This window comes from Carcharodon carcharias, chromosome 26 (genome assembly GCF_017639515.1).
Source record: "Carcharodon carcharias isolate sCarCar2 chromosome 26, sCarCar2.pri, whole genome shotgun sequence".
NCBI lineage: Eukaryota > Metazoa > Chordata > Chondrichthyes > Lamniformes > Lamnidae > Carcharodon > Carcharodon carcharias.
The window spans coordinates 12234165-12253488 of NC_054492.1; the positions used below are offsets into that span (position 1 = coordinate 12234165).

At 41.9% G+C, this 19324-nt stretch overlaps 1 protein-coding gene across 3 annotated transcripts in view; it reads left to right on the forward strand.

Annotated features, from left to right (window-relative positions):
* The window catches only part of bnc1 (basonuclin 1), a 139468-nt gene extending 135000 nt beyond the window's left edge, over positions 1-4468 (forward strand). For all 3 annotated transcript variants that reach the window (XM_041175226.1, XM_041175227.1, XM_041175225.1), the window contains exon 5: positions 2659-4468. In XM_041175226.1, coding sequence (XP_041031160.1) covers positions 2659-3322 — 664 coding nt within the window. In that variant the 3' untranslated portion in view covers positions 3323-4468. The remainder of the gene's footprint in view (positions 1-2658) is intronic.
* Positions 4469-19324: the final 14856 nt, after the last annotated feature.

The window sequence follows — 19324 nt, forward strand, 5'->3', positions numbered from 1 at the left end:
CAGTTTGTATTTTAACACTGGTAAAAGTGGAGATGGACAATTGCTATTGCTCATCCCAAAGTCTCAATCTGTCCGTCTCTCCCTCTCCTTCATACACAGCCCCACACACATGCATATCCTGTCAAGGGTCAGCAGGAAGCCTAGATGATTATTTATTTCTTTCTCTCCATCTTAGTTGTCTTAGCTGGGGCTAAAGTCAAAGTCACTGCCATTCTTGAACCTTCAAGGATGAAGAGTGATTCATTCAGCATTCTCTAGAAGCTTAATACTGGACCTACTGTTCTATACACGTCATGCACTTTGTGTCTATTGCATTCATGTTTCACACTTTTGCATCACAATTTGGCTGTTGTACCTGCTCTTGCACTTGCAATTTATTCCATCTTGGTTCAAATTTCTTCCATAGATTCAAAACAATGAGACCAGTCAAATATATTTATTTTTAAAAGACACACAAACCAATTATCTTGCTCAGAGTGTTTTATTTAAACCTCAGCTAGCTGACCACGTTCAGGAAAAAAAGTACAATTAATATTGTCTAACCATAATAAATTTGCAAAAAGATCAATTAGAATTTACACACACGTTGTGTAACTTCTGTCAGATATGTGTCTTAGCTCAACCCCCTGAGGCCTGACATCTGTGACCGTTACCCACATTTACCTACTAAGATTGTCCCACCTATCCACCTCTTTGTGTATGCAATTGATAAATAGGGAATTGTCATGAAGGAGCCTTAAAACTGGCTACAGACTGCAATCCTGACCAATGATTACAAGCACTTGTAATTGCTTGGGAGACAAGTTCAGTGGGGTGACTGTGAATATAGGTAGCAGAGCTTATGGGGAGGATGATGCTTAATGAGGACTGAAATTCAGTGAATTTGGAATAGAGAAGGCAAGGTGAGTTAAGACAGAATTTAAGTCATGGAGTTGCTTAATTTAGAGGCTGGCGGAAGAAGCGTACCTTGATGAGGAGCTTGATATGATAGGAAATGGGCTGGTCAGGCTACCTCTCCTGAAACCCCACTCAAATGCTTCCTGAAGCTCCCCAAGGAATCAGGCGCCACCAGAAATGTTACAGGAATGCCCTCCCAACTCCATTTCTGAGACAAGTGCTTCATATCCCATTATCCCGTCCAATATTGCTAGAATACAAGACCTTCCCCCAGTGCTGTCCAATGTTACCACACCTTAACTCTCCTCCCCAGGACCACTTCAGCTCAGGTTTCCAATTCTAATTTTGGATTTCCAGCATCCGCAGTTTTTTTTGTTTTTATCTCTGAGTTTTTCCAGGTAATTCTGTTTTTGTTTCCAATTCTAACTGCTGGATAACGTAAAATTCCCTCAGTGTTCAAGGCATTAAGACCATCCTAACGGCTACCACCCAAACACTTCCCATAATGTTCTTTGACCCTTGGATAGTATACCCCATAGCATTTCCATACTCCAGGAATCCCTTTCCCTTCCCACCCTTTCAAAACTATGGGCTGTTGCCCAATATCAACAGATCCTAGAGGTCACCTGGTGAATCAAACCTCATGTTCCATCTTCTAGTGCTAGGTTTCATTCTGCAATGCTGGCATCCCATATTAGCAACACAGTAGTCCTGCTCCCATAATTACGATAAACCTCAGAACACCATTAGCTGACATAGTTACCTACATTATAACAGCAATTGCTCTTTAAAGGCAATCCTTTGGTTGAAAAGCAAAACACTCTGAGGATGTGATAGGTGCTATATAAATACAAGTTATTTTCTTTCCTTTCTTGACTGTTCCTAAATATACATGGCTACTGTAAACCTCCAATATATTGTCTACCACCCTGATTTTTTTTTTAAATGATGTAATAAAGTTAAATTCAAAGGTAAAGGAACATACAATAATTAAGGCCACTTATAATCCTCCATGATAAAACGGGCATTTGCAGAATTCAATCCCCAATGCACCAATTAAAAATCTCTGGTTACTGTGTAAAGCAAAACACATTTGATTTTGGCTCCTGAGCTACAGTCTGAAATTGATTATCACATCCCATTTTGCAAAGTTCCCTGATAAAACAATTAACCTTTGATAGACCTAAGCCCCTATATTTATAGGGCAACACTTTGGACTGAAGTCACATTGTCAACTTAACGGAGTAATACATTGAGCTTTATAACACCTGATCTGGATACAGTTATCCAAGTTACTGTGTGCAGTGCTGGGGAGATCCACTGATGAATAAACACATCTGACATTACACTTCATATGTCATACGGAATCACACATTTACATTTTTTTTAAAGAAAGGAAAGCCTCTATTGGCCTGACGATCCACTGAGCCTCCAGTTGTCCTAAAGGTTGCACAGCGAATATGGCTTTTGCACATTTGCAGTGACAGGCTAGGTTGCCCACAGCGTTGCATGATAGAAATGTACAAATGCGCATTCTGTGATCAGCGAGCAGTATTTCAGGAGATCCACTGATTAAAATAATACTTTCGAACTAAACTGGAGAGAAATGCATGTGCAAAGGATATCAAGCCTGTAGCTCCAATTTGACACATTAGCAGAAGATTCACATCTTTTGGTGTATCACAGAACAGATTATTACATTTTAACCCAGTGCCAGAAAATTGATTAATTTATTTGATGTCTCCTTTTGCTCATCTTTAGACATAGTGCGAACATCAATCTTCATCACAAACTTCTGACCAAAGGCTCATATGAGACTCAAACCTTCTTCACCAGCACCCCTATAACAAAGGAACTTTGCAAAGATGTTCTGGTAAGAACTCACATGGGACAGACTCCAGTAACACTGAAAGAAAAGAGCAAAAATGAACATTTTGTGTTTTCTCTCAACAACGCTCAGGAGCAGTCCAGCGATGCCCAAGGAGGAGATGGGTTTTATGATGGGGCTGTGCTGGATCTTAGCACTACATCCAGCGTCAAGTCAGGAAGCAGTATCCATTCATGGGATTCAGATGCCGGGAGTGAAGAAGGGGTTCCTGTAAATGATGTGGAAGGTTTTGAGCGCTCTGATTTAATGGTGAAAGATAAGTTATACCAGCTAGCTGCTGTGGTCAAGGAGCCTATTGACCGTTTGATACAAACCCCTTCTGCTAACTCACCAATCATGTGCAACATCTGCCAGAAGATGTACAGTAATAAAGGGACCTTCAGGGCTCATTACAAAACTGTGCACCTTCGTCAGCTGCACAAGTGCAAAGTGCCTGGTTGCAGCACCATGTTCTCATCTGTTCGGAGTCGAAACCGGCACAGTCAGAACCCTAATTTGCACAAAGACACATTTTGCAGCTCCAAAGAAAATCACTAAACTTCCCTGACATCTCTAAAGATACTGGATTTAAAAATTCCTATTGATTTGTCTAACCGGCATTCGTTATAGCGAAAGATAGAAAATTTTGGAAACTTTCAAGAAACTGCCAAGACTTTTTGTATTGTGTGGCAATATCAACACATTTTACTGCCTTCTGTGGTCCTCCAAATGTTTCAAACTTTCTTGTTTTATAGGTGATGAAGATGGGAATCAAGTGGACCTCATAGTCCCCTAAAACTTCAATTTTATGAATTAGATTTTTTTAAACAGCATGAAAGGCTCTTTGTTGCAATTCTTTGATTATCTGGATCAAAAGGCACTTTCGATACTTGCTTTTGGCTCTCGCTCTGTTTGATTAAAGATGCCTTTTCATGTGCACTTATGCCACCTTTTTCACATTCCAGCTTCCTGATTAAAAAGTTTCTTCACTTATGGATTGGCAAACGAGGCACAAAAACATGACCAGATGCAACCCATACATTCCACTTCAACAACAACCTGAGTCTTCAGAACTATGATTCCAATTTACTTCCACAATGTTATTGTCGAGAAGTTTTCCTGAGATTCTGTTACTGTGAATGTAACTCCCAATACACAGAACACAAAAAAAACCAATCATTTAATTAAGGCCCTTTTGTTGAGTGATGGTTCCTCAATCTGAATAGGTTGCGTTTAGGCAAAGTGAAGGCTCAGAGAGAACTGAATTGGAACATTTTTTTTCGGATTTTGGTAAGGCTTTGTGAGGTATATTGAAATTAAGGATGTAACGTGTTTTTCTGGTTGATGTTTTTGTTGGTGCTTTTAACTTATTCCATAACATTGTAAATGTTCGACCTTTTTGCTTTTGTAATATGGAAAGATATTTGGTATTGGGGCATCCTAATGCTCACAAGATGCCTAAAAAAAAATCACAGCTTGCCAAAGATGTATCCAGTGTGCTAATCTGTATATAAATACATCAACAAGTAATAGTCTTGGCAACAAATTCTGTTTAAAATAATAAAAACATTTTTTTGTTAATTCCAAATATTGCTTTGTAAGATTAAACGATGTATGATTTAAAATTGTGCTGTGTTTCTATTTAATGTATGTAAATGTGTTGTATCCAATTATTTAAAAAGGAAAATCTAAACTTAATTACAACAGCCGAGTTGAAAAGTCACTTTCTCTTGATAGTTTGTTTCTGGGTCTATAAACACTGCTAGTGATGAAGATTATACCAATACCACAATGCACAAGAGTATCCTGAGGCAGGAGTCCATGGGTTCGAATCCCACTCCAGAGACTTAGGCACAAAAATCTAGGCTGACGCTCCAGTTCATTACTGAGGGGTTGCTGCACTGTCAGAGGTGCCATCTTTCAGATGAGATGCTATACCAAGCTCTTCTGCTCACGCTGGTAATGGTGAAAGATGCCACAGCACTATTCCAAATAGAGCAGGGGGAGTCTCCCCGATATCCTAGCCAATAGTTAGCTCTCGAACAACATCACTAAAAGAACAAACTACCTGGGCATGATCACATTTCTGGTGTAGGAAACTGCAAGTCTTCTTTCTTTCTTTTTACCAGTAAAGAAAGGTTCTATCAAACCTAATAATTTAGTCATCATCTGTGATTGGCTGTTATAAATACAATTATGTAACGTTGGTTGACCACTTCAAAATAGAGAGCAAGTGTTTTACTTCTACCCGAAGAAGCCTAGCTGGAAATTCCTCAGCACAATGCTACAACCGACTAGCAAGTGACCTATCACCTACACCTCCAGTTATAATTAAGCTTGAACCCCTGTTGGAGCTGACTGCCTCCTTTTTGTTAATAGCAATAAAAAATGTTTTTTTTTAAAGTGACTATCACTTTGACAGTGGCGTGAGACGCTAGACTCCGTTCTGGCTAACGTTTGTCTCTCTCTCTTGTATACACTGTAATTCTAAAGCTTCATGTCGAATTTGAAAGCACCTTCCAGCTTTTCTCTCTCCTCGGTTGCAATCATGCAATTTGGCAGAAGGAGAGCAGAAAGAAAATGATACTTCAAGCACTGAAGAAAAACAAGCATTTCTTTGGAAATTAGCTGCTTTTAATTAAAAAAATAATCCACACAGCTGTTTGTGATTGTTCAAAGTCACATTACATCATCATTACACCCATAACTTGAGTTGACGTTGATTAAATTAATTTGTTTATGTTGGCAAGAAACGTTTTTCATGTGAAACATTTCTATATCCTTGTCATTTAAAAATATACTGTGATTAGCAATTAAACTTATAGCATGGACACCAGGACATCCATTAAATTAAGTTTTTACACCAAAGCATTTTGTGTAAATCTTATTGATCGTGAACTCCAAATATGCTTTTTCATAAGAGGATCATCATTGAAATTACACCAAAGAAATATCACTTGTTTCAGATTTTACTGAAATACATTAAGACCTGATTCTTACCATCTACCCTCAAAAATAATTTAAGTTGAAGTTGATTTAGAGTCCTGAATGAGACTGTAAAATTCAATATTATATTACCAGAGATTTAATATCCAACCCTTTTCTCTGGTCAGTTGTAATTCATGTAAACTTACCCAAAGTTTTCCACCTCTAATATAATGGAATGTTTCTGCTCATTGGGCTTGTTTTTAACCCAACCACTCCAACCCCACAGTCCAACAGGAACATTGGGGGGAACTAATGGTCGCAGTGGGTGCCCCATCCACCAGCTGGAGAGCCAGCAGCAACCCTGCTGTGGCCATTTCTGGGAGACCTACTAGGATTACGTCCCAATCAGGCAGTCAGCTGGCTGCCATCAGGGTTCCTGGCTCCTGCAGGGTGGATGGTCTGGCTCTGAGAGCTGCTTTCCAATCAAAGGTCACCAGCTCTCCAATACCAGCAGCACCACCGGGAATGGAGGCAACTGCCAGTAGGCCCCAGGATGAGGGATGTCCCTGGAGCTCTGGAATGCAGGAAAATGAGGTGCGATTGCCAGGCCAGTCAAGAAGACCCCAGTGAAGAGGTGGGGAGCAGTCAGTATAAAGGACAGTGCTGCCTTTCTGCGTATCCCTCCCTTGCCATCAACAGGCCCCTCTAATGGGCACAGGGTGCACCCCCCCCACAATGAGGCCGCAGGCATATCCATCAGGTTTTACCCGATGGTTTGCCCATGTGACATAGCTCCCTCCCACCACTGAGTGAATACCTGTGATAGCAGGATTCGGAGTTGACCACCGGGCAGGAAGGCTGTTCTCGACCCTTCCCATCCCAGACTTAATTGGGGGGAATCAGGAAGGTAACAGGTTCTACACCCCAAGCATTTGCACCCCATTATATAGCCCCCACTCCTGGGAGACATTAAATATTGCCGAATGTGGGTGAGAGATTAAAATAGTGAGAGGGTTTGTGCCACGCCATCTAACTCACCTCAGAGCAGGAAAGAAGTGGAGCCTGGCATGTGAGAGCCTGCTTCAAAATTGATATCGTCAGGCCAAGACTCCAAGTAAAATTTTAAAAAATCAGGAGGCCCAAATTGGACAACATTTGAAGGCATAATCTGCCATGCATAAACAAAGTGGTCCAAAGAAGCTAAAGTAATCATGCAATTGTGAACATTTCGGAGGATTCGGTGTGGACCAGAGAGGCAAATAGTGCTTCATCAGGCCCTGAAGTAGTGCTTGGGCCTTCCCACCCCCCGACCTTCCCTTCCAAGTGCCAGCATCTGCTGTCAATCCACTAGCAGCATGCACATCAGGCTTAGGGATCATTCATTTGGGATCCTGGTGCCCGCAGGCTCCCCTCTCCCAATGGAGGCCCTGATGTCACACTCACTGATTTCGGTCAAGACACAAGGCTGTAGTACCTAAATGAGGTCCAGGTGTTAAAATGGCCTGGACCTCAGGCTGAACTCTGCACGAGCGCCCCTGCTACCTGCCCTGTCCCCTCTCTCAGTTAAAATTGGTCCTATGCGTACTTGCACTTTGTGGCGACTTTACCAAAAAGACCTGAAATTTTTGAAGGACGGCACTTGAAAACACATGGTGCTACTAGCAAACCTTGTTGTTATTTCTTGTCTTTAGTGCTTGAGAATTCAGCAGTGTGCATATTACAATATTTATATTCAAGTGTAATACATCTATTGATGTGTGGTGACATCAATAATGTTCCACTTTAGTGGTGCTTCAGCAGAGAATAAACCATATGATTTATTAACAAGTTACTCTTCATTTCTCCTGCATCTTTTACTTATGATGCAAAACTGAATTTTAAGTGAAACATTGGAAAGATCAAAGCCAATATCTTCAGCCTCTGTTGCCAGCTGTTGGTTCCTGGCCCCTTCCTGGCCATTGCCTCAGGCTGAACCAGAATATTTGAAACCTTATCTTCTATTTGACCCTGAGCTGAGTTTCCAAGCCCATACCCTCTCTATCGCCAAGACCTCCTGCTTCAACATTTGCAACATCACCCATCTCTGCTGCTGCTTCAGCCCATTTACTGCTGAAACCCTCATCCATGCTTTTGTTACCTACAGACCTGACCATTCCAATAATCTCCCCTCTCACCTACCATCTTCCACCATCCATAAGCCTGATGTCATGCAAAATTCTGCTGCCCTTACCCTAACCCCCCACATCTCTGTTTACTAACCTACATTACCTCTTAGTGTACCAATGCCCCAGTATTAAAAATTTCCATCTCCATATTTAAATCCCTTTGTGGTCTCACCCCTCCCTATCTCTGTAACCTCCCCCAGCCCTACAACCCTTTGAAAACTCCTGGCCTTCCAATTCTGCGCTCTTGTGCATCCCCCATTTCCTCCACACTGCTCTTGACAGCTGTACCATTCAGCTGTCTGATTTCTGAGCTCTGGAATTCCCTCTCCAAACCTTTCTTCCTCACCTCCTTTAAGACAGCCCTTAAAATTAAGTGTCTGTGTTTGGGCACCTTCCCTAATGCCTTTTTTTGGCTTCCAGTCAATTTTTGACTGATTATGAACCTGTGAAGCACCTTTGGCATTTTACTATGTTGAAGGTGCCGTATATGTGCAAGTTATTGTCGTATTTGACTTTGTCTCACTGTACTTTGTTACATTAAACTATTAAATGTACACTATAAAACTATTTTACCATTCTACATCTGTTTCCATCACTGCAAATTTACTCTTAATAATTTAATTACATGGTACCCAGTTAGCAAAAGTCATGGTTAGGGTTGGTTATGGCTTGCTCACTGTTCTGCAACTTGGGCAGAGAATGTTGGACGATGTGTCACTGAAGTAAACTGTGTGAAAAAAAGAAAGAAGGCTTTCTCTTTCTGTTAGTTGTGCAACAGTCTGACTCCAGCTATATTGCCTCTGAATGGTGAGATGCCCATTCCGTTTTGACATTTTTTTTGATGTAGTTGCTCCCCCAGCAAAAGTTATTTCAATTCTGTAAGCATTGGAGCCCTCAGACTATAACATCTAAATACTGTGAGAAGGGAGTTGTACAAAATTCTCTTATTAAGACATCAAAAACCAATGTTCCAGCATGTTAAATATAACCAACATTCCACAGTTTATATTGAAGCCAAGAAAGTCCACATAAACGTGGAAATGAAACACATGAAAATAACCAAATGAACCTTTAGAGTGGCTTCAAGAACTGATTATAATTATAACCACCTGCGCAGCAAGAATTCCATACTGAGGAAGTTGAGAGACTCTTTCTGTGGCCTGTGTTCGTGTGAACTCTCTATCTACAGTAGCTATTAACTTTTTTTTAACAAAAAGTGTCATCCAAGTATATATTGTTAACAGAACTCATGATTGCTGAAGATAGATGATATATTAGGATATAATTTATCTAGTAACAAAGATTTCTTTGTTTCCCTTCTCCCCCACAATTCAGATATTTAAACTGCATGAATATATTAACATTGTGATTTGGACTCTGATTTGAATTGTGCATGGAAAACACTCCAGGCAAAAGTATTCAAGTGAGATCACATGCAACAGCGATAGTGCTTTGCAAAGCCATTGCTGTTTTAGAAGCTCTCTACTTGTAACATGCATATTTTTTAATTCTCCCTGTCTAAGAATTGTGTAAAATGCTGTCCCAATTCAGCCATTGCAGACTTGTATTACTGTCTATGGTAGGATTTATATAATTGAACAGTCACATCTTTGAATGTTGGCATTGCATTGTTGTATGGAAATTAGAACCATGTACTGGCTATTTTTTCATAATTATGACCCATGGTTTAATAAAAGGCCAGAAGGCTCCAGGTTTGATTCTGGTCTCCGTTGACCATGGCAGGGATCAGAGTACTGCAGTTGGCTTCAGTGTCCTTGTGCCAAGATGAAGAATCAGTCCAGGTGCCTTGCTACTGAACAACACCTAATGACGCTTACATCAAAGAGTTTACATGTGGGTGTCAGGGACAGGAAGGAGCTCAGTCATATTAGTGTCCATGAACAGCGATAGCTCAATGAGTAGTACTCTGAGTCAGATGGTTGTGGGTTGGACAAATGGACTACAGTGGCTCAGGAAGGCAGCTCAGCATCATCTTAAGAGCAATTAGCGATGGGCAGCAAATGCCGGCCCAGCCAGTGATGCTCACATCCCATGAAAGAATAAAAATATGTTCAAGTTCCACACTGGATATTTGAGCAGAAAAATTCAGCTGACACTCCAATGGAGTTCTGAGGGAGTGCTACAATGCCAGGGTGTTGTCGTTCAGCATTGAACCAAGGCCCTACTGGGTGCCTCAGGTGGACATGGCACTATTTTGAGGAAGAGCAGGGCAGTTCTCCTTGGTATCCTGGCTAATATTTATCCCTCACTAAAAAAACAGATTATCTGGTCATTATCACAATGCTGTTTGTGGAGTCTTGCTGTGTGCAAAATGACTGCCATGCTTCCTACATTACAACAGTGACTACACTCCAAAAAGTACCTCCGTTGGCTGTAAAATACGTGGGTGGTCCTGAGGTTGTGAAAGGCACTATACAAATGGAAATCTTTCTTTGTGATTGAATCGGCTGCTGATATTTACTAAGTGGGCACAAGCATGACGACACCAGAGAACTGCAGCCCCAGCAGTGTCAAGTAACTGCTGGAGGGGAAAAAAAAGCACTGGAGGAAATGAAGAACAGTTCTCCTTATTAGTTAATTATTGTTATAATCTCTGATGACTATTGTTTATTGGGAACTGAAATCTGCTGTATGATCAGGCTACGATCAAATAAAATATCCCATTTTGCAATTTGGGCCAAGTGGCTAGAACTAGACATTAAATCATAGCATTAAGTAAAAGCTTTTAGTTTTGTTTTTGTCGATATTTAAACAGGCTGCAAGGTACTTGGGTGGGCTGAGAATGTTGAGGTGATTTATAATATCCCTGAGGTCACTCAACTCAGATGTGAAACTTAACACCTGCTTACTGTATTCCTTAGAAAATTGAATTATTCATTGAGTGACATAGAAACAAGCAAATAACTCCTCCAAATTCTTTATGGAATCTTTTATTTTTTCCTCCTACATTGCCTCCTGTAGGTGATGTCTTGTCCAGGTAACCCTCCAGGATCACCTGCAGTCTCTCAGAATTGAAGATCAGCCTCAGGGCAAGCAGCCCAGGAGAAAAATCATCCTACATTGAAAGCAAATTGTGTTTTATTGAATGTTGTTTGGTGGGGCAGAAAGATAATTTGACTGAGAATCATACATCATCTAATAGGATAATGGGGGGCTGACTTTTAACGTAGGTTTGAGAGCGGGTGGGAGGTTAAAACCATAGAAATTAGCAGCCCGTCCGCCAATTTCCACATCCAATTGTAGCACAGCGGGCGGTATGTTAGCACTTCCCTCGGGAGAGCCGGGTTGTCAATATCAATATGTTAATTGCTCAATTAAAGCGATATTAACATGACTTTTGCAATTTAACTGTGGGTCCACGGGTTTCCTGGAACACGCCAGGGAAAACAAGGTGAGAACACAGCGGCAATTGAGAGAGCTGAAGACATGGCATGAAAATGTGCCAATAAATATGGAAACCTCCCAGCTGCTTTCTTGCCGGCTTGAGTGAAAGACTTTGTTCACAGTGCTTTTGCTGAGAAGTTATTTTACAACTTTGGAGGTTTGTACATCTGATCTGCACTTTGCAGCTCTGAAGTATCAGATCAGCATGGATGTTGTTTATGCTATGTTGCTTGGGACATTGGATGGGCACCAAAATGACCAACAGGAGCAATGCCAACAATATCAGGAACAGCATCAGCAAGAGCAATCACTGCCTGCTCCTTACAGACCTGCAGCTTCACAGGAGAGAGGTGATCAGCAGAGAGGTGCAGCTCACAGGAGGCCGACCCACAGCACACTGTGTAAAACTAGGGAAATGGTGGCCTAGTGGTAATGTCACTAGACTAGTAATCCAGCGGCTTAGATTAATGTTCTGGGGACATAGGTTTAAATTCCACCATAGCAACTATCATAAAATGGCCTACATGTGATTCCATTGTGGTTGACTCTTAAATGACTTAGCAAACCACTCATTTCAAGGGCAATTAGGAATGGAAAACAAACACTGGCCTTGCCAGCAATATCTACATCTCATAAAAGAGTAAAGGGCAATAAAATAACCTTCCTCATCATGTCAGAACATCAGTGTCTCTGGAGCTCAGGGTTTAATGTCAGATGGTGGCAGACTAGAACAAGACCTATGGCTAGCTGCAGCTGGTAGCCATGCTATACCAGTGCCTAGCAAAGTCACCACCGTCCTCAATGTCTTTGCTACTCTGCCCTTCTGGGGTCCTCTAGGAGACATTTACAGGATCTCCCAGTCAGCTGCCCACAAATGTATAAACCATGTGGCTGATGGGTTGTTTGCCTGGGTTGGCAATTATGTGAATGGATGATGCCAGTCAGAATGAGCGAGTGGTCTGGTTTGCTGGCTTTCCATAGGTCCAGGGTGTCATCTAGGCACCCATGGATCACGCAGGCATTTTAATCAACCACAAGGGCTTCCACTCCATCCATGTGCAGCTAGAGTTTTATTCATTCCTTCATTGGATGTGGGCGTCACTGACAAGGCCAGCATTTGTTGCTCATCCCTAATTGTCCTTGAACTGCTAGGCCATTTCAGACAGTAGTTAAGAGTCGATCATATTGCTGTGGATCTGAAGCCGTATATAGCTTAGAACAGATAAAGATGACCTTGTTAGTCAAGGATGAAATCAGTAGAATCAGCCTGGGTGGAGCTAAGAAGCAACAAGGGGCAGAAAACATTAGTTGGTGTTGTCTATAGGCCTCCAAGCAGTAGTGGTAAGGTAGGGGATGGCATTAAACAGGAAATTAGAGATGCGTGTAACACAGTAAATATGGGTGACTTTAATCTACATATAGACTGGGCAATTCAAATTAGCAATAATATTGTGGCAGATGAATTCTTGGAGTGTGTACAAGATGGTTATTTAGACCAGTAAGCCAAGGAACCGACTAGGGAACAGGCTATCCTAGATTTGGTATTGTGAAATGAGAAGGGATTAATTAAAATTCATGAGTGTGGGGTCCTTTAGGGAGCAGTGACCATAACATGATAGAATTCTTCATTAGGATGGAAAGTAAAGTAGTCTGATCTGAAACCAGGGTCCTAAATCTAAACAAAGGAAACTATGAAATTATGAGATGTGAATTGGCTCAGATAGATCGGGAAACTTCGTTAAAGGGCATGACGGTGGATAGGCAATAGCTCATATTTAAGGAATGAATATATGCATTGCAACAGTTTTACATTCCTTTCTGGCACAAAAACACAACAGGGAAAGCGGCCCGAACAAGGGCTAACAAAATAAATTAAGGGTAGTAGTAGATCCAAAGAGGAGTCATATAAAGTTGTTAGAAAATGTAGTAAGGCTGAGGATTGGGAGCAGTTTAGTATTCAGCAAAGGAGGACCAAGATATTGATTAAGAGGGAAAAAATAGAGTATGAGTAAACTTGCAAGGAACATAAAAGCAGACAGTAAAATCTTCTATAATTATGTAAAAAGGAAAAGATTAGTGAAGACAAATAAGGTCCCTTACAATCTGCAATGGGAGAATTTATAATAGACAAAAAAGGAAATGGCAGAGCAATTAAACAACTACTTTAGTTCTGTCTTCACAGAGGAAGACACCAAGGCTCCTTAGACAGCATCTTCCAAACACACAATTACTACCATCTAGAAGGACAAGAGCAGCAGATACATGGGAACACCACCACCTGGTAGTTCCCTTCCAAGACACTCACCATCCTGACTTGGAAAAATATCACTGTTCCTTCACTGTCACTGGGTCAAAATCCTGGAACACCCTCCCTAACCGTACTATGAGTGTACATACACCACATGGACTGCAGTGGTTCAAGAAGGTAGCCCACCAACACCTTCTCAAGGGCAATTAGGGATGGACAATAAATGCTGGCCTAGCCAGCAATGCCCACATCCCTTGAATGAATAAAAACAACTTCCCAGAAGTACAAGGGAACCAAGGGTCTAGTGTGAAGGAGGAATTGAAGGAAATTAGTATTGGAAAACAATAGTCATGGAGAAACTAATGGGACTGAAAACCAATAAATCCCCAGGGCCTGATAATCTATATCCCAGGATACTAAAGGTGGTGGCCATGGAAATAGTGGATGTGTTGGTTGTCATCTCCAAAAATCCTGTAGATTCGGGAACAGTCCTGGCAGATTGGAGGATGGAAAATGTAACCCTATTATTTAAAAAAGGAGGGAGGGTGAAAACAGGGAATTACAGACCGTTTAGCCTAACATCAGTAGTAGGGAAAATGCTGGAGTCTATTATAAAGGATTTGATAATAGGAAACTTAGAAAATATCAACAGGATTAGACAAAACCAACATGGATTTATGAAAGGAAAATCTTGTTTGACAAACCTACTGAAGTTTTTGAGGATGTAATTAGTAGAATAGATAAGGGAGAACCAGTAGATGTGGAATATTTGGACTTTCAGAAAGTTGTTGATAAAGTCCCACATAAGAGGTTAGTGTGCAAAATTAAAGCACATGGGATAGGGTGTAATATATTGGCATGGATTGAGAATTGGTTAGTAGGCAGGAAACAAAGAGAAGGAATAAATGGATCTTTTTCAGAATGGCAGGCAGTGACTCATGGGGTAACGCAGGGATCAGTGCTTGGGCCCCAGCTATTCACTATATATATCAATGATTTGGATGAGGGAACCAAATGTAATATTTTCAACTTTGCTGATGACACGAAACTAGATGGGAACTTGAGTGCTGAGGAGGATGTTAAGAGGCTTCAAGGCAATTTAGACAAGTTGAGTGAGTGGGTAAATACACAGCAGATGCAGTATTATGTGGTTAAGTGTGAAGTTATCCACTTTGGTAGGTAAAACAAAAACACAGTATTATTTAAATGGTGACAGATTGGGAAATGTTGATGTACAAAGGGACCTGGCTATCCTTGTACTCCAAGCATTGAAAGCAAGCACACAGGTGCAGCAAGCAGTTAAGAAAGCAAATGGTATGTTGGCCTTCATTGCAAGAGGACTTAAGTACAGGAGCAAGGGTGTCTTACTGTAGGTGTACAGGGCCTTGGTGAGACCACACCAGGAGTATTGTGTGCAGTTTTGGTCTCCTTATCTAAGAAAGGATGTGTTTGCCATTGAGGGAGTGCAGCAAATGTTCTCCAGACTGATTCCTGGGATGGCAGGATTGTCGATTGAGGAGAGATTAGGTTGACTAGGCCTGTATTCAGTGGCATTTAGAAGAATGAGAGGGGATCTAAGTAAAATGTATAAAATTCTGACGGGGCAGGGCAGACTGGAAGAAGGGGTGATTTTTCCTCTGGTTGGGGGGTGGGGGCTAGAACAAAGGGTCACAGTCTCAGGATACAGGGTAGGCCATGTAGGACTGAAGATGAGGAGAAACGACTTCACTCAGAGGGAGGTGAACTTGTGGAATTCTCTACCACAGAACACTGTGGAGGCCAAGTCACTGAATATATTTAAGCAGGAAATAGATAGATTTCTGGACTCTAAAGGAATCAAGGGGTATGGGGAGAGAGCGGGAGTACAGCATTGAGATAGAGGATCATAATCATATTGAATGGCAGAGCAGGCTCAAAGGGCCAAATGACCTACTCCTGCTTCTATTTTCTAGATGGGCTTTTACAACAGTCAATGATAGTTTATAGATCACCATTACAGGGACTAGCCTGATATTCCAGATTTTATTAATTAAATTTATTTCCACCATGGTAGAATTTGAACCTGTGTCCCCAGAGCATTAGCCTAAACCTCTGGGATTACTGGTCCTGTGACATTACCACTTACACCACCATCGTCCCAACCACAAAAAAAAGGTTTCAGAAGGTGTGCATGTGATTCCTGGATAGCTGCCGCAATAATTTCATCTTGCAGCAGTCCACACTCCCTAATCTCCTTCCATCTCAAGGCAGACTTACCAGCTAGCTGCTTGGAGACAGGATTTGTTTTTATATTTGTTTATGGGATGTGGGTGTCACTGACTAGACCAGCATTTATTCCCAATCGCTAATTGCCCCTGTTTAGAGGGCATTTAAAAGTCAACCACATTGTAGACCAGGTAAGGGCAGCAGATTCCATTCCCTGAAGGGCATTAGTGAAACAGATGGGTTTTTACAGCAATCATTTCATGGTCATCATCAAACCTTTAATTCCAGATTTTTATTGGATTCAAATTTCACCATCTGCTATTGTAAGATTCAAACCCAGGTCCTCAGAGCATTACACTGGATAACCAGTCCAGTGACAATACCACTACACCAACACTTCCACTTATACACCCACTTAAAGCATGGCTAATGACACCTGTGAAAAATGCAACCAGTGAGGCCCAAAGCACTACAATGAAAACCAAATGACAACTAGATGTGCCATTGAACAAGCCATTGGGCTGCTGAAGATGCTCTTCAGGTGCTTGGAGAGATCTGGGGGTGTCCTTCGATATGAATCAGTCAGAGTGGCCATGGTGTGTTTGCCCTCTGCACAACATTGCGCAGCCACTTGGATCTGCAGGAGGAACAAGGCAGAGAGCACAGAACCTCTGCAGAGGAGGAGATGGAACATGATGCAGCCAATGCAGCAGTGATGCCCAATACTGCCTGGAATGCCCTCATTGCTGTGAGGTTCACTAAGATTTCACTGTGTGCCCATCTGACAAGCACAGGAAATGTCATTTTTCCCTCCACCCCGATTCCCTAACACAAAGCACCTCCTGCAAACAACCAAGCACCCCTTTCACAGCCCCCTATTGCTTGGCATCAATTCTTGTCTTACCACCTTCACAAGAGGAAAGGCCACATGCCAGTCAGCAGGTAAAAATGGGCAATGTAGGAAACAGGTGGAAAGAAAAAATAAATGTGATGGTGCATCCTGAGTGAGTGAGCTCCTCTGATGAGTGATCATTGTCCTCCTGGACCTTCTCCTCATGGCCCAGTGGAGGATTGAAGATGTGAATTAAAATTGTCAAGGCAGAACTGTATTAAGTGACCATTATCCACATGATCATATTTCACTCACTGCTGACAATCAGTTTAACATGAGTGAGTGTTGCGTGGCTGATATTTAATTCTGTCACCAGGTAGCTTGGAGACTCTCATCTCCCCATCACTGACAGCCAACTACGCAGTTCTGCTGATGCCCAGTGTCCCCTCTTCTGCAGCGGTGAGTTGAGTGATGGATGGAGGGCCTCTGTGTTTCTCTGCCTTTCCTTCAGATTCTCTGCATTCTTCTCCTACAAGGATGGAAAGAAAAGACTTATGAGTGAGAGTAATGGCATGTGCTCAGCCAATGGATGGAGATCATTTGTTGAGGTTGACTACGAGGGAGGGGCATGATATTGCATAAAGATGAAAGTGACTCTCAGTGATGGGGGGACAGATGGGAATGTGAGTAAGTGCATAAGATAGACGGATGAGGGTAGGTGAGTTGGTGTGAAGAGTGAGGAGCTGGAGTAGGCTTGAAAAGCAGAGTGAGGGATTTGGAGTGATACACATATCAGGATGAAGGTGACTGTGTCACTGTACTCACCTTTCCTGCCCTGCTTGTGTCATTAAATTGCTTGTGACCCTGAATGAATGACTATGGCACACACTACAGCTGCTGAACTCCTGGACAAACTCTAGCCATGTCTTCCCGGTTTCTCCTGCAGGGTTCTTCCTCACCCCTCCCTTAAGTACCTCCTAGCAGGTACAGCTCCCTGCAGCACACCAATTCAGCACTCAATCGAGGCACTGCCTTTGAATATCTGAGTTCCATTCTGTTAATTCCTTCTGTTGTGCTCCCAACTCCAAACTCCATCATATTGCATGTTTGGAGTGTCCCATTAAATAATGGAATTGAAATTGGCTCACGAGGGTTGTTACCATATTCGCTCACACTAATTAGTTGGAAACCTGGAAATGATATAGTGATGTAGTGACAGGATTGAAGAATTGAAGATGGATGTGCTGCACTTACATTCAGGTTTCCAGTGTGTTAATGAAACACCACCACCCAATCCCCCCTCCCTCCCAACACCCCTGTTCCAGTGAGCCAAAAACATTCAGCTCAAAGTGTCTGTTTATTTCCCATTTGGCATGTGTTCACTATGCATGCAGAGACTGGCTGTGTTGCAAGACCAATGATGGAAGTGTGGGGGTGGGGCAGATGTGGACAGGAGGTCATGTGACAAAACCAGAAATACCTCCAGCCAGAATTGGTGACACTAATACAGGGATATGGTTCCCCAGGCACTTTGAAACTGTATCCATCTGCCCATTCTTCTCAGGGGCGATCTTGGACAATGGACATTGGAGGCCAATTCACCAGTAAGTCCTATCATAGCCAATCCCACTTCTCCCTGCATCCAGTACATAACACAGTTACTAGAGGGAGGAGTGCCTGTGGTTGCCATATCTTTCCTCCCCCTTTCAATCTTCGGTGAAGATGTACTGGTCGGTTTCAATGACATCTTCCCCTTACTGCTGGCCTGGTTCAGAGCAGTTCATTTAACACAGGCCAGACCCTGAACCTGGGATGTTTCCAGACTGTATGTCTTAGAGTCCCAGCACCATATAACAGACGCAATGTGAGGCACTCCCTTACAACTCCTTTAAAAAGTCACATTTCATTCAGCAGCACTGTGGTAAAAATATATGCAGCAGTTTACCCCACCTCCCCCCACACATATATCATTGTGTACACGGTTGTGAAATCTAAGATTGAAGTATGAATAAATATTAAATACTATATCAATTCAACCAACTGGTTCACAATATTACAATTTAGATGGCCACGTGATAAAGGATAGAACTGGAGCCAAATGTTTACAGACTTTATAAGCTTTAATTTACAGAAATATACATTACAAACATGCACCTCCAAACCCAACAACCACAGTTTCAGTCTGCTCCTATACACAGAAGCACAAGTGAATCCCCAACGCCTGAATGCAATTAAACACCCACTAATATACAATTAACACACAACTCTCTGTGAGGAGATCAAGTAGCACACCTCTCACTTTATTCTACTGGCAGATGTGAAGCCACCGATCCATCAGCAAGAATTTGGTGCAGACATCAACATGTTACTGAGATTGAAAGCAGGTAATGTCTGGATTAGTTACTTAACCACACTATCAATGCGAAATGAAGTAATTTGACCTCTGTTTGGATACATCTCTGAATCAAGTAAAGTTGGGGGAGGGGAGGAGATATAGGGGAAACCGATCGCTGAAGAATCCTGAAATAGATGTCAGCCCTTCAATTTGCTTGCGCAAAAGTGACATGTGTGGAAGATACCTGGCACGGAATGAGTGAGAGCACACTGCATGCCCAGACGCTTCTGTGAAAGAAAAAAAGTTCAAAATTTTCAAATCTGAGTAAAAATCAGTGATACTGGCACCAGTAGTACTGGAGTTCCATTTTAAGGTATGCAAGACCAGTTCAGACAAGTTTTACTGGTACCTTTCATTTCCAAGTTTTACTGGGTTTTTTTTC